The 14,215-nt window shown below is 42.3% G+C and overlaps 1 protein-coding gene across 1 annotated transcript in view; it reads right to left on the bottom strand.

Moving 5' to 3' along the window:
* The window catches only part of c1d (C1D nuclear receptor corepressor), a 31,175-nt gene extending 17,111 nt beyond the window's left edge, over window positions 1-14,064 (bottom strand). The window contains exon 1 of the mRNA XM_043696671.1: window positions 13,882-14,064. Coding sequence (XP_043552606.1) covers window positions 13,882-14,016 — 135 coding nt within the window. The 5' untranslated portion in view covers window positions 14,017-14,064. The remainder of the gene's footprint in view (window positions 1-13,881) is intronic.
* Between the last annotated feature and the right edge of the window lie 151 nt (window positions 14,065-14,215).

The raw sequence follows: 14,215 nt of genomic DNA, 5'->3' as shown, positions 1-14,215 counted from the left end.
CACATGCCTGTGCTCTTCCATGCAGCACAAAGTTCTGGGTGGATATTCAACAAAACCACCTTGCTAGCAAAATAAGAATGCTCGAAATCTGTGATCTCTGCAAAACAGACAAACAATGGCATCAGTTGAATGGGTACACCGATCCTTGCAAGCTATACAATATTCTGCCCAGGAACTATACCACTGTTGCTTCCAGTTTAAATCCATGGAACCTCATCCCTAGCAGCACTGAGGTGCACCTACAACATGTACTGCAGCAGCTCATGAAGGCAAGCTGCCGCCACCATCATCAAGGGCAATTAGGGATGGGCAATAAATGCTGATACTCTCAGCAAAGCCAACACACAATGAACAAATAGAAGAAAAAGGTCAAATCAAACGAACACAGCATTTACTACTGACTCTCAAATTCTCTCAAAATCCAGTCAACTGAATGCCTGGAGCATGAAATTATTCCATAAATCTGTAGCTTGTGAAAAATTAAATTTTAAGGTGTTGGTAACAATTACAAATGCTTTGAACTCTATTTGTGATCGATGAACATTAGGAGAGATATTTAAATTAAGTTCATGTTACACCACCTTATAAAACACTTTCCAAGTCTGCCTGGCAATCGTAAATGTTTGATTAATTATCCTAATTTCTACTGTTCTGTCACAAACTCTTTTTCTAATCCAGTAGAGCTTGAGAAAATAGCCAGATGTATTAGGGAATCACTGAATTTAGATACAAAGACATGAATGCAGGCTTCAGCAGGAGAGAGAGAGAGACCAAGCAATGTTAGGGAGGTAGAGAGAGGTGAGCTTAATAATGGCATAGATGTGAGGCCAGTAGTTCATTTTAGGATTAAATGCATTACAAACAGACAGGTTTCAACCCAGGTTGCTGCTAGGGAGAGGGACTGAGTTTCAATAGCTAAGGAACAGAGTCTGGAGCTGGGACTGGGAGTAATGATATTTGTCGTCCCTGTATTTAACTGGAGGAAATGTCTGTTCATGTAGTACCAGATGTTGGATAGCAGCCTGACAATTTAGGCAGGTCATGAGTTCAAAGTGAGGGGGAATAAGTTTAGGGGAGATATGCATGGCAAGTTCTTTACGCAAAGAATCGTGGGTGCCTGGAACACATTGCCAGCGGAGGTGGTAGAGGCGGGCACAATAGCATCATTTAGGACGTATCTAGACAGATACATGAATGGGCAGGGGGCAGAGGGATACAAATCCTTAGAAAATAAGTGACAGGTTTAGATAGAGGATCTGGATCAGCGCAGGCTTGGAGGGCTGAAGGGCCTGGTCCTGTGCTGTAAGTTTTTTTGTTCTTGTTCGTTATTTAGACTAAGGGTTACTCACTGTGTTCCTCTTTATTTAAAGGAAGAGCTACTTACTATGTTCCTGCTCATTTCAAGTAAACCTTATTGTCTTTGTTGTTGTAATTACTTAAAGCAAGGGTCTGTCATTGTGTTTCAGTTCATTTAAAGTAATGGTTACTTTGTATTGCTGTTTTTTTAAGAGCAAGGTCTGCCTTTCCTGTTCTTGCTGATTTAGAGCAAGTGTTATACTCTGTATTCATGTTTAGTTAGAACAAGGATTTTTCACTGTCCCTGGTTCCTTAGAGTAGATGTTACTCTTGTGACCCTTCTTACTTGCAGCCTGTTTTTCCCTCTGTGTTCCTGTTTATTTAGAGTTAGGGTTACTCACTGTGTTGCTGTTTCTTTTGTGGAAGAGGGTTTCTCTCTATTCCCAAGTATTTAAAGTAAAGGTTACTCATTACGTCCCTGCTTATTTAGAATAAGGATCATTCACTGTGTTCCTGTTTATTTAGAGAAAGGATTTCTCATTGCATTCTTGAGTAGGCATTTGGTTTGGTAATTCCATATTGCAATAGGTCCTGAAAGCACATGTTCATGTTATTTCCCCACCAAAATATAACAAAGATGGCTATCTAAGGGCAGCTTCTTCCACAGAGTGAAAAACCAACAAAAAAATATCAATACTTGGAATCAAAAGTACTGATTGTACTGTTGCTCCATTTTGTGGTATACAGGTAGACAGGGTGGTGAAGCTAGTCAGAGCTGAGTATAGGAGTTGGGACATCACGTTGCGACTGTACACGATATTGGTGAGGCACTTTTAGAATACCACATAGATTGTTAAACAGAATCAAAAATTATAAGAATGTTGACGGGACTAGGAGCGTTTGAGTTGTAAGCAAAGGCTAGATAGGCAAGGACTTTTTCCCTAGATGTTAGAGGCTGAGGGATGACCTTGTAGAGGTTTATAAAATCATGAGAGGCACAGATAAAGTGAATAGCCAAGGTCTTTTTTCAAAGAAAAGGGAATCCAAAACTATATAGTAAAGGTTTAAGGTGAGAAGGGAAAGATTTAAAAGGGACCGGAGGCACAACTTTTTCACACAGGGTGGTTCATATGTGGAATGAGCTGCCAGAGGAAGTGGTAAGGAGGGTTGTGGACAAGGATATGAATAGGAAGATTTAGAGGAATATGAGCCAAAGGCAGGCAAATGCTCAGTTTAGGATACCTGGTTGGCATGGACGAGTTGGACTGAAGGTGTATGACTCTGACTATAAGGCATGCTAGCACCTGTCTGGCTGTGATGGGGTTACCTCCAGCTGTCTGGTTGGTGGACTGATCAAAGTCACAGCCATTACATTTAACACTACAATTTGGCTGACACAGCAGCCTGGAGGGGCTGAATGGCCTACTTCTGCTCTTACGTTAAAATTTCAAGGCATTTTTCAATGTATTCTGTTAATTGGTTCATGACTCCACATGCTCTGACCACCAACAAAAGACCTTTCATGTGGTATTTCAGAGCATAGGGAAAGGGTTGTCAAGATGCTTGAAGGAGCTTTAAAACACTAGGATTTTACATTAAAATGATTAAACTAGATTCACCAAAGGTACATGGCATAGTTTAATTTTTAAACTGGCTACCTTACCATTGTAGTGAAGAAAAACTCATGAAGCCAGCACACAAAAAAGAAATCAATTTTACCACCAGACAGGATTATTCTCTGTACTGCAGACATTCAAAGGACCTTTTTTGTGCACCTCAGTTTAAATTAGACCCGTATTTTGATGAAAAAACAAAAGAGAAAACAGGTTTTATTAAAGGCAAAACAAAACCAGATTGGTTCTAAATCTCCAATTGGAGCAGCACACTAAGTGACAGCGGCCAACCTCAAGAACTTGGCCAGAGAAAGAGAAACTCTTCAGGAAAATAAAATTGCAGTGCGCTCAATGAAAAACGCAATAACACCGCAGACTGCAGCAACATTTCAGAGTTAAAACACTGAAGCTTATCTTGCACAACAGAGAGGTTTACGGAACCTGTAGAATGTAATAGATTGTCCACGATGAAACAGCAAACACACAGAAATGTTTCTCGCATTAGGACAGGCATTTATCTATTCTGAACTATTTTCTCAGCTTAAGTTTGGATCGACATAAGAACTTGGCTGCAACTCTACTTCAGTATCTGCAAGTTCAACCCAAAAACAACAAATCTTGGCATTTTCCAGTAATTGCACTGAATGCTCTCCAAAGCTGTGTAGTAAATCCGAGGTCATTGTGAAAAATTGAGGCAAAGCCCTAGAAAAATATATGCACATTTATTAAAAGACAGAGAAACTTAGCCAAATGCTGATACATCAGGATAAGGACAGAACTTGAATTACAACGCCAGCAGTAATTTTATTTTTTTTTCATTAAGTGTTATTGAGTGCCATTTTATGAGCAGAGCTTTTAACCAATACATCAGCTGTATCATCTCTCCAAGGTTGCATAAAATACTCAGCAATTTCCATTACCACAAAATTTATTATTTTATCCTAGTGTTAGTTTTCTTTTATTTTAAGCATATGTCCTCTGAGCAAGTGCTAGACGGCTCTCAAAGTCACCTATGCTATTCTATGTGACTGCAACAAAGGAAAACATGCCCTTCTCATCCTGTCTGCAACCTTTGACTACACCATGCTCCTTGAATATCTTCCCACCACTGTCCAGCTGGGTGGAACTGCTGTCATGTAGTTCTATTCTTATCTACCTGCAACAAGACAATTACCTGCCATGGCTTCACTTTGTAATTCCCATTCTGTTACCTTTACTGTCCTTCAACAAATTATTTTTGCACACATCCACTGCCAATTTTTCATCAACGTGCTGCCCCTCTTGGCAACATTTGAAGGCACAGACAGCTCTACCTCACTGTCACCTCCCTCGACTTCTTCACCGTCATGAAATTAGCAGTTTACTTGTCTGATATCCAGTGCTAGATGAGAACGTGCCAGTTAAACATTGGAAGAACTACTCTGCTGCCGAACTATTGCCTCCTTGGCAACAGTCTGAGCTTAAGACAGTACGTCCACGATCATAGCACCACATTTGAATCCTAAAGGAGCTTCAGATCTCATCTTTGTACCAAGACCGCCAATTCCTACTTCCATATTGTGACTCGATTGTACCCCTATCTGATTATTTGTTGCTGGAAACCTCACCCATTCCCTGCAAGATCACACCAATGATTCCTAGCTAGTCTTCCACATTATACCCTCCAATAACTTGAGTTCATTCAAAACTGCGCATGCCCAACATGAACTTGCAGCAAGTCCTTTTCCCAATTAGCCCTTTGGTTCGCTGACCTACAGTGGTTCACAGTGAAGTAGGTTCTTTATTTTAAAGTTGTCACGGAATCACACAGTCTGGAAGAGGCCCTTTGGCCCACTAAATCTGTTCCACCAAAACTATGTTAAATCTACACCAGTCTCTCTTTCCAAAACTGGGCCCAAAGTCTTGAATGCTGTTAGGACAATTCAAGTGCTCATTCAAGTATTTTTTTTTAAAAAAGGTTACCCACCTCAACTATCATCCCAGGCAGTGCATTCCAGACCATACCATACACTGGGTTTGAAAAAAAAAAATCCTCAAACCTCCTCCCTTCCACCTTAAAAGTGTGAGCTTAAAAATGTGTTGCTGGAAAAGTGCAGCGGGTCAGGCAGCATCAAAGGAACAGGAGAATCGACGTTTCGGGCATAAGCCCTTCTTCAGGAATGATTCCTGAAGAAGGGCTTATGCCCGAAACGTCGATTCTCCTGTTCCTTTGATGCTGCCTGACCTGCTGCACTTTTCCAGCAACACATTTTTAAGCTCTGATCTCCAGCATCTGCTGTCCTCACTTTCACTTTAAAAGTGCGGCCTTATGTGACTGATCCTTCAGCTAAGGGAGCAGCTGCTTTCTATCCACCTTGTCCGTACCAGACAATCTTATATACCTCTATTAGGTCCCCTCTCAACTTCCTCTGTTCCAAAGAAAATAAGTTCATCCAGCCTCTCTCTCCATAGCTAAAACGCTCCATTCCAGGCAATATCCTGGTGAATCCCATTTTCGAATCGCTCACTGTCTTTTTCTTACCTTTCTGTAACCTCATGCATAACCTTCCAGTTACTTTTTAATTCCCACCTTTAAAGACTTAACTAGCAATGACCATAATTGCAACTGCTTAGGCCCCTACATCTCTTCACCTCATTTTCTTTCCTAAAGCCTACTTCTCTACCCATGCTTTTGGTCATCTGATCTAAATTCTACTTGTGTAACTCAGTATCAAATATTATTTTACAAATATCATTCCATAGCATCTTGGGACACTGCATTATGTTCAATGTATTCCAATTATAAAATCCTTACAATGTGGAAGCAGGCCATTCGGCCCATCAAGTCCACACTGACCCACCAAAAAGCAACGTACCCAGACCCAGCCCCCATCCCTGCTTTTCCCATGGCTAACCTACCAAACCTACACAGTTTTAGACTGTGGGAGGAAACTGGAGCACCCAAAGGAAACCCATGCAGACGTAGGGAGAATGAGCAAATTCCACACAAACCAGTCGTCCAAGGCTGGAAATGAACCCAGGTCCCGTGAGGCAGCAGTGCTAACCACTGAGCTACCTTGTCACCCCAAAAACAAACTGTATTACATAGATGTAATTTTTTCAAACAACTCTCATTAATTACGTCCAATATCACTTTGCCCTATTTGGAACACACTAGTGTTAAGTTTCAAAAGTCAGAACAAAAAAACCTAGTGATGCAAGATCACTTGACTTCTCATGGATTAGACAAACCACCATACCTCAAGTTGGAACAAAAACCATTCAGGACCGATCAATGGTCTTCACTGAAAGCAATCCAAATGTTATTATCAGATTGAATGGATTATTTTAAAAACAAAAACAGTGTTACAAAGCCTCAGGGTGTGTTAATCAAGATGATCACTACCTTCTCGCTTGGAAACTACATTGCACATGTGAAAAGCCACATGGTGAGATAGCATTGCCTGCTTTTAAGAATCAGTTAAAGCTGTTTTGCACTCAATTCTACCAAAAGCCATTCCGATTTGGATACTAAGTGGGTGGGGGAGGGGGGACAATTTACCAGGGGTAAGCCATGGGGTATAGGTCTCTGGCACAGAGTCTGTCCCTATTGTTTAGAAGGGAAGAGGGGAGATGAACAGAGCACGAGCCATTGGGGACTTCATATTTAGGGGAACTGATAGGAGGTCCTATGGGAACGAGAGAGACTCATGGTTGGTGTGAGAAAGTGTATAGGGTATGAGCAGGTAGGGAAAGGGTTACGTTTTGAGAAACAAACGTTCAGCTAAGCATGACTCAGATCAGATAAGAACTTGCAGTAAACAATGAGGCACCGGAGGCAAGGGTAGTGGGTTAACAAGATGTAGAGCCATTTAACAAGATGAAGAAGCATTCAGTATGTCAAGTCAGTGAACAAGGTGAAAAGTATTCATTATGTGAAGCCAGTTAACAAGGTTAAGAACATTCATTGTGTAACAGCAGAAGGCTTAATCTCTACAATTGAGACTCGCTGATTGTAACAGTAACCCAATCAATACATATGTCACCTTATCTGGCTAATCCTCCCTGTAAATGACCACATAATTCATTAAGAAACTGGTGTTCAAGAGAAGACCGAGAACTCATATCTCTGTGCACATGGGCGACCATTCTCTCTCCCTCTGAGGCCCGGAATAAAGTTGAAGGAGGTAAAACTATATGGTGTCTTGGAGTGTTTTGCTTCAACCGAGGGGGGGGGGAAAATCGAGATGACAGGTGCATTGCCTCCCAGGTGCCAGGATTCATGATGTCTCGGATCATGTTTTTGGGATGCTTGAGAGGGAGTGAGAGCAGCCCCAAGTCCACACAAGTACTGATTACTTAGGTAGAAAAAGGGATGGGGACTTAAGGCAGAAATTCAGGGTGCTATGGTGGAAGCTTAGTGCTAGAATAAATAGAGTTGTTATCTCTGGTGCGTTGCCCGTACCACATGCTAGCGAGGTGAGGAATAGGGAGAAAGAGAGGAGTTAAAGACGTGGCTACAGGGATGCTGTAGGAGGGAGGGTTTCAGATACCTGGATAATTGTGGCTCATTCTGGGGTAGGTGGGATCTCTACAAATCAGATGGTCTACACCTGAACCAGAGGGGTACCAATGTGCTTGGGGGGAAATTTGCTAATGTTCTTTGGAAGGGTTTAAACAAATTCAGCAGCGGGATTAGAACCCAAATTGTAGATCCAGGGTCCAGGAGGTTGAGAGTAGTGAGGTCAGAAATGAGGTTTCAAGATTGAAAGAGTTCACTAGCAAGCAGGAAGGTGGTTTGAAGTGTGTCTATTTCAATGCCAGGAGCATCCGGAATAAAGTGGGTGAACTTGCAGCATGGGTTGGTAGCTGGGACTTCCTTGCTGTGGCCATTTTGAAGACATGGGTACAGCAGGGACACGAATGGTTGTTGCAGATTCCATGATTTAGATGTTTCAGTAAGAACAGAGAACACAGTAAAAGAGGGGTAGGTGTGGCATTGTTCGTCAAGGACAGTATTACGGTGGCAGAAAGGCCATTTGAGGACTCGTCTACTAGGGTAATATGGGTTGACATTAGAAACAGGAAAGGAGAGGTCACCCTGTTGGGCCTTTTCTATAGTTCCAGAGATATTCTTGGTAGTGTAGATGAGCAGAGAGAGCTCAGTGTCTAGATACATAGACCCTTGAAAGTTGCCACCCAAGTTGATAGGGTTAAGAGGGCATTGGGTGTGTTAGCTTTTATTGGTAGAGGGATTGAGTTTCGAAACTATGAGATCACGCTGCAACTGTACAAAACTCTAGTGCGGTCACATTTAGAATATTGTGTACAGTTCTGGTCACCGCATTTATAGGAAGGATGTGGAAGCCTTGGAAGGGTGCAGAGGAGATTTATTAGGATGTTGCCTGGTATGGAAGGAAGGTCTTAGGAGGAAAGGCTGAGGGACTTGAGGCTGTTTTCATTAGAAAGAAGGTTGAGAGATGATTTAATTGAGACATACAAGATATTCAAAGGCTTAGATAGGATGGACAGTGAGAGCCTTTTTCCTCTGGCGATGGCTAGCACGAGGGGTTTAAATTGAGGGGTGATAGATATCGGTCAAATGTCAGAGGTAGTTTCTTTAGTCAGAGCAGTAAGGGCGTGGAACACCCTGCCTGCAACAGTAGTACACCAGTCAACTTTAAGGGCATTTAAATGGTCATTGGATAGGCATATGGACGAGAATGGAATAGTATAAGTTGGGGGGGCTTCAGATTAGTTTCACAGGTCGAAGCAACATCAAGGGGTGAAGGGGATGTACTGCGCTGTAATGTTCTATGTTCTAAGAGCAACTTCTAGTCAATGAACCAGTCTCAGCTTTGAAACCTTAGGCACCTGTCGAGTGTATGGTAGTGGAAAAGCAGAGCAGGTCAGGCAGCATCCAAGGAAGCAGGAGAATCCACTTTTCAAGCATAAGCCCTTCATCAGGAAACCAGAGGTACATGACCTGTTCCACTTTAAAATTCACCTTAGAAACAAAACACTCAGGCATTCAAATACAATAAAGCTTACAGCCAGCTGAGAATCCCTCACTTTTCAAGAGGCCAAAATCAACTTCATAGTGTTAAACCATCCAAGAAACTTAGATTTGCCATACTGGAGATCAGCGATCAGTTTAAATGTATTTTCAGATCAACTTTTTCAGAGATGTTATGGTACATCTCTGTAGTAGGTGGGCCTTGAACCCATGTCTTCTGACCCAGAGAGAGGGACATTACCCTGCATACAAAAGCTCTCACTAAAAGTATGATAATCTGTTACAAAGTACGTTACCATTACCTTTATCAAATATTTTTGAGACAGAGTGGCTATGAGACTTCATGTATAAAAATAGATATGCTCTTTAACTTTTAAATTTGCCAAATTAAAATCGAAAGCAGTGAATTAAATTGAATTTGGAATTAAAAGCTGATATCAGTAGTGGCAACCAAGTGATTAAGAGATTGTAGTAAGATCTGATCTGGTTCACTAACAACCAAAGAAATATTTACACAACAGGAGGTGTTCACAGAGCTATCCAGCTTAAACATTCCTTCTTGATCTTGAACTGTGGTTCTGTGTGGTAATGTGGCTCAGTAGCACATTAGATTTATTTTTTTAAAATGCAATAACAGTTTCTATCTCCACTACCTTTTCAGGCAGTGAGTTCCAGCCATGACTATTTCAAATAAACCATCCCAGCCTATTCGATCTTTCTTCAGTGACAAATTCTCCATTACGAGTAACATCCTCATAAATTTCCTTCATAACCTCTGTAGGTGATTACTTCAAACTCCTTTAGAGAAGGAAATTGGCCATCCTTTTCCAGTCTGGCCAATGTGTGATTCCATTTCAATATGGATACCTTCCAAAGTGACAGAATCAGAAATGGTTACAGAAGAGGAAGAGAGTCCTTGCTCATTAGCTCTATAACCCTGATTTAGCTGGCACCACTGGCCTGCCTTCACCTGGCAGCTCTGCAAACCTTTCTTCTTCAGGTAATTGTCGATTCGTGTTTGAAACCCATAATTGAAGCTGTTTTCATCACAGATCCCAGCTCCTGCCCGCTCACTGTGTCGAAAATCCTCAGATCACCATTTCTTTAGCCAATCACATTAAGTATATGTCTTTGGGTTATTCCACCAAGTTGCTCTCTACCCACACTATGGTTTTGAACAACTACAAATAATTGAAATATCTTATCCTCTGCTTTAGTTGTGTCAGTACAGACTAGAATCCATATTTCTTCTTGTTTTTTTAAATATAAAGGTGGTTAACAAAGTGTTAATGACCAGATAATCAGTATTGGTAGTGTTGATTTAAAGATAATATTGGGCAGGACTCAAGCCTAGCCAATTGCTTTGCACTGGTGACAGTCTCAACCTCGGGGTGGAGGAGCCTGGATCCAGGGCCATGGCTGAGCACTCAACAAGAACGAACTTATAGGTGAACTTTATTTCTTTATTTTCTGCCTTTATATTCCATGTTTTGGTTTTACTTTGTTTTTTAAGATGGCGCCAGAAAGTGGTGACACTATACAACACTGTTCACTATATTTGTAACAAAATACACATGACAATAAACAAATCAAAACCAAAATAATATAAATGCCCAGTGTAATGCTCTGGGGTCTCTTGCTCAAATTAGATTCCAATATGTCCCTTTTTAGCAATCCTCAAATTGTATATTCCAGAAAGACTTGAATAGCTGTTTTGATTCCAGAGACAAAATTACCCTCGCTCACGCATCCAATGCTAAAGCATTCCACAAAGCTTAAAAATTTAACTGATGCTAGAGATCAAAGATAAGAGCTGCAAGTGCTGACGAAATTCAGCAAATCTGGCAGTTTCTGTGGACAGCGAAAAAAAAAGTTAACATTTGAGTCCAACGATTCCTCTTCAGGATTGAAGGGAGCTGGACACATCGGTTTTTAAGTTGTCGTCAAGAGTTAGGGACAACGAGGGAAGCAGATGATGAGGGCGTCCAGAGGAAAAGACAAGGACAGTGCTGATGGTAGATGGAGATATAAGATAGGGATCACTGGTAAGCATGAAGAGTCAAAAAAGGTTGATTTTGTGGTGAACAAGCCCATACGAATAAGGCAGTGTGGTGAGGCTTTTTCATGTCATTTATGGGAAGTGGGTGTCACTGGTTGGGTAAGCATTCATTGCCCTTAAGATGGCGAGTTGCCTCCTTGAATCACCGTAGCCAGTTTGTGTAGTGACACATGGTCAACATTCTTAAGCTCTCCAAAGGTCTATATAAGACTATCAGTGAGCTGACATAGTTTGTAGTATTTAATTCAGATTCTAGAAGTCGCTGCCTCATATAGACTTGAATATCTGTGCAAAAGTAAAAGCTAGCAGGAACACTGCCTACAGTGCAATTTGTGAGGGAGTTCCAAGTTTTTGACCCAATGATACTGAAGGAATAAACATATTTCTGAATCAAGATGGCTTGGAGGGGAGCTCGCAGATAGTAGTCACCCCATGAGCCTGCTGCCCTTGCCCTTCGAGATGGTAGAGGTCATGGGTTTGAAAAAATGCTAAGGAGCCTTGATAGTCAAGATGGAGTACAGCATCCATGCTCTGAAGTTGCTGAACCCAATGTTGAGATCCTGAAGGCTGTAACATGCCTGTCTGGAAAAACAGGCACTTCCTCTTCTGAAAACTCTCTGGTCTGTTCTGATAAGAGACATCCACATCTCATGATAGAAGTGAGGGTTTCTATAAAAGTCACAATGCTCATGGGGAATATCCGCTGTGGGCACAGAGACACGATGGCTCGAACGGCCTCCTTCTGCACCTTAACAATTCAGCTCTGTGAATCATACATGCAGAAGAGACCCAGTGAATCCATACACGCCCAAAAAAAATACAAAACTACCTACACTGGTCCCATTGCCTTCAATGTAATGAAACAAGTGTCCATCCAAGTATATTTTACACATTTCAGATCCCCACCAACTTCTTGGTGGAAAAACCTTTCCTCTAATCCCCTTTCCTTCCACCTTAATTGTGGCATCATGTTCCTGAATCTTAAAATTAAAGGGTACAGGTACTTTTTACCCACAAAAACAAAGAGCTGGAGAAACTCAGCAGGTCTGGCAGCAAATGAGGAGAGAGATATCGAATTAATGTTGAGTCCAATGACTCCTTCAACTCTCCATTCAGTCTGTCTGTGCCCCTCATAATCCCATACACCTCAAATCAAATTCCACCACCCTACTTCTCTGCTCCAAAGAAAATAACCTGAGCTTATCCAACCTCTCTTCATAGTGGAGATGCTCCATCCCAGGCAACATCCCGGAAAATCTTCTCTGCACTCCCTCGGGTGCAATCACATTCTTCCTATGTGGCTGTGATTGGAACTGCACACACAACTTGTCAGGGGCACAGTGACTCAGTGGTTAGCAGCTGCCTCACAGGGTCAGGGAACTCAGGTTCAATTCCATCCTCAGGCAACTTCTGTGTTGAGTTTACACATTTCCCCACTTGTGTGGGTGTTTCCTCCAGGTGCTCCAGTTTCTTCCCAGAAACCAAAGATGCACAGATTGGGGTAGATTCGCTATGCTAAATTGCCCATAGAGTTCAGGAATGTGCAGGTTACATGGACTAGCTATGGGGGAATTACCCCATCACGTCCAGAGATGTGCAAGCTGGATGGATTAGTCATGAGAAATTGCCCCATAGCAACCAGGGATGTGCAGGCTAGGTGATTTGGAGATGCCGGTGTTGGACTGGGGTATACAAAGTTAAAAATCTCACAACACCAGGCTATAGACCAAACAGGTTTAATTGGAAGCACACTAGCTTTCGGAGCGACGCTCCTTTATCAGGTGATAGTGGAGGGCTTGATCCTAACACACAGAATTTATAACAAAAATTTACAGTGTGATGTAACTGACTTATACATTGAAAAATTGTCTATTAAGCCTTTTATCTGTTAGAATACCGTGATAGTTTCACTTCTTTCATGTGTAAACCATAAAACCTGTTCTATTAAAAGGTTGCATTCTCAGGTTAGCTGTTAACAATGGCGATAGCTAGACAATATATGTTGAAGGGGTTGGCCCCCTGTGTTCTCTGTCTATGTCATGACATTTAGATTGATTCTAATCTAAAAAGTGAGATAATGTTTGTTTAGAATCAATCTAAATGTCATGACGTAGACAGACAACACAGGGGGCCAACCCCTTCAACATATTGTCTAGCTATCGCCATTGTTAACAGCTAACCTGAGAATGCAACCTTTTAAAAGAAAAGGTTTTGTGATTTACACATGAAAGAAATGAAACTATCACGGTATTCTAACAGATAAAAGGCTTAACAGAATCAATTTTTCAATGTATAATGTCAAGTTACATCACACTGTAAATTTTTGCTATAAATTGTGTTAGGATCGAGCCCTCCACTACCACCTGATGAAGGAGCGTCGCTCCGAAAGCTAGTGTGTTTCCAATGAAACCTGTTGGACTATAACCTGGTGTTGTGTGATTTTTAACAGGCTAGGTGAGTTAGCCATGAGAAACGCAGAGTTACGGGATAAAGTGGGAGAGGCTGTGTCTGGGTGGGATGCTCTTTCGGGGAGAGGGGGGGGGGTGCAGTGCAGGCAAGATGGGCCGAGTGGCCTGCTTCCGCACTGTAGGGATTCTAAACTCCATTCTGGATTAGTGGTGCTGGAAGAGCACAGCAGTTCAGGCAGCATCCGAGGTGCAGCGAAATCGACATTTCGGGCAGTCCTTTATTCCTGATGAAGGGCTTTTGCCCGAAACGTTGATTTTGCTGCTCCTCGGATGCTGCCTGAATTGCTGTGCTCTTCCAGCACCACTGATCCAGAATCTGGTTTCCAGCATCTGCAGTCATTGTTTTTACCTCGGATTCTGTACTCCAGCTGTGGCCTAACTCTGTGCCCGTGAGGCCGAAGCCTGGAGAACACTGCGTGCAGCTCCCAGCCACCTCCTGACAGGGCTCACCTTTTGCAGCAGCTCGCTCCGGGGCACCGACATCAAAGACTGCAGCGTCCCATCGGCGGATTTCAGGGACTCCTCGAATCCCACCAGGAACTCGTGAATCTCGGTGGGGTACTCCTCACTCTCAGGTTCGGCCATCTTGCACCAGCAGAACAAAGGGGGAACCACTTCCGGATCACCATCCGCCCCCTTCCCCTCGCCACGCGCATGCGCCGCAGCCCCAGAGCCTGCCGGAATCTGTAGTCACTTCAGGTTTTGCATCCTTTAAGAAATAGCATTACACGGAACAATTGTAACCGGCGACTTATCATCGTTTATTACAAGTGTATTTGAATAA

This window comes from Chiloscyllium plagiosum, chromosome 9 (genome assembly GCF_004010195.1).
Source record: "Chiloscyllium plagiosum isolate BGI_BamShark_2017 chromosome 9, ASM401019v2, whole genome shotgun sequence".
In the NCBI taxonomy this organism is placed as follows: domain Eukaryota; kingdom Metazoa; phylum Chordata; class Chondrichthyes; order Orectolobiformes; family Hemiscylliidae; genus Chiloscyllium; species Chiloscyllium plagiosum.
This window is presented reverse-complemented; position numbering and strand designations above follow the sequence as displayed.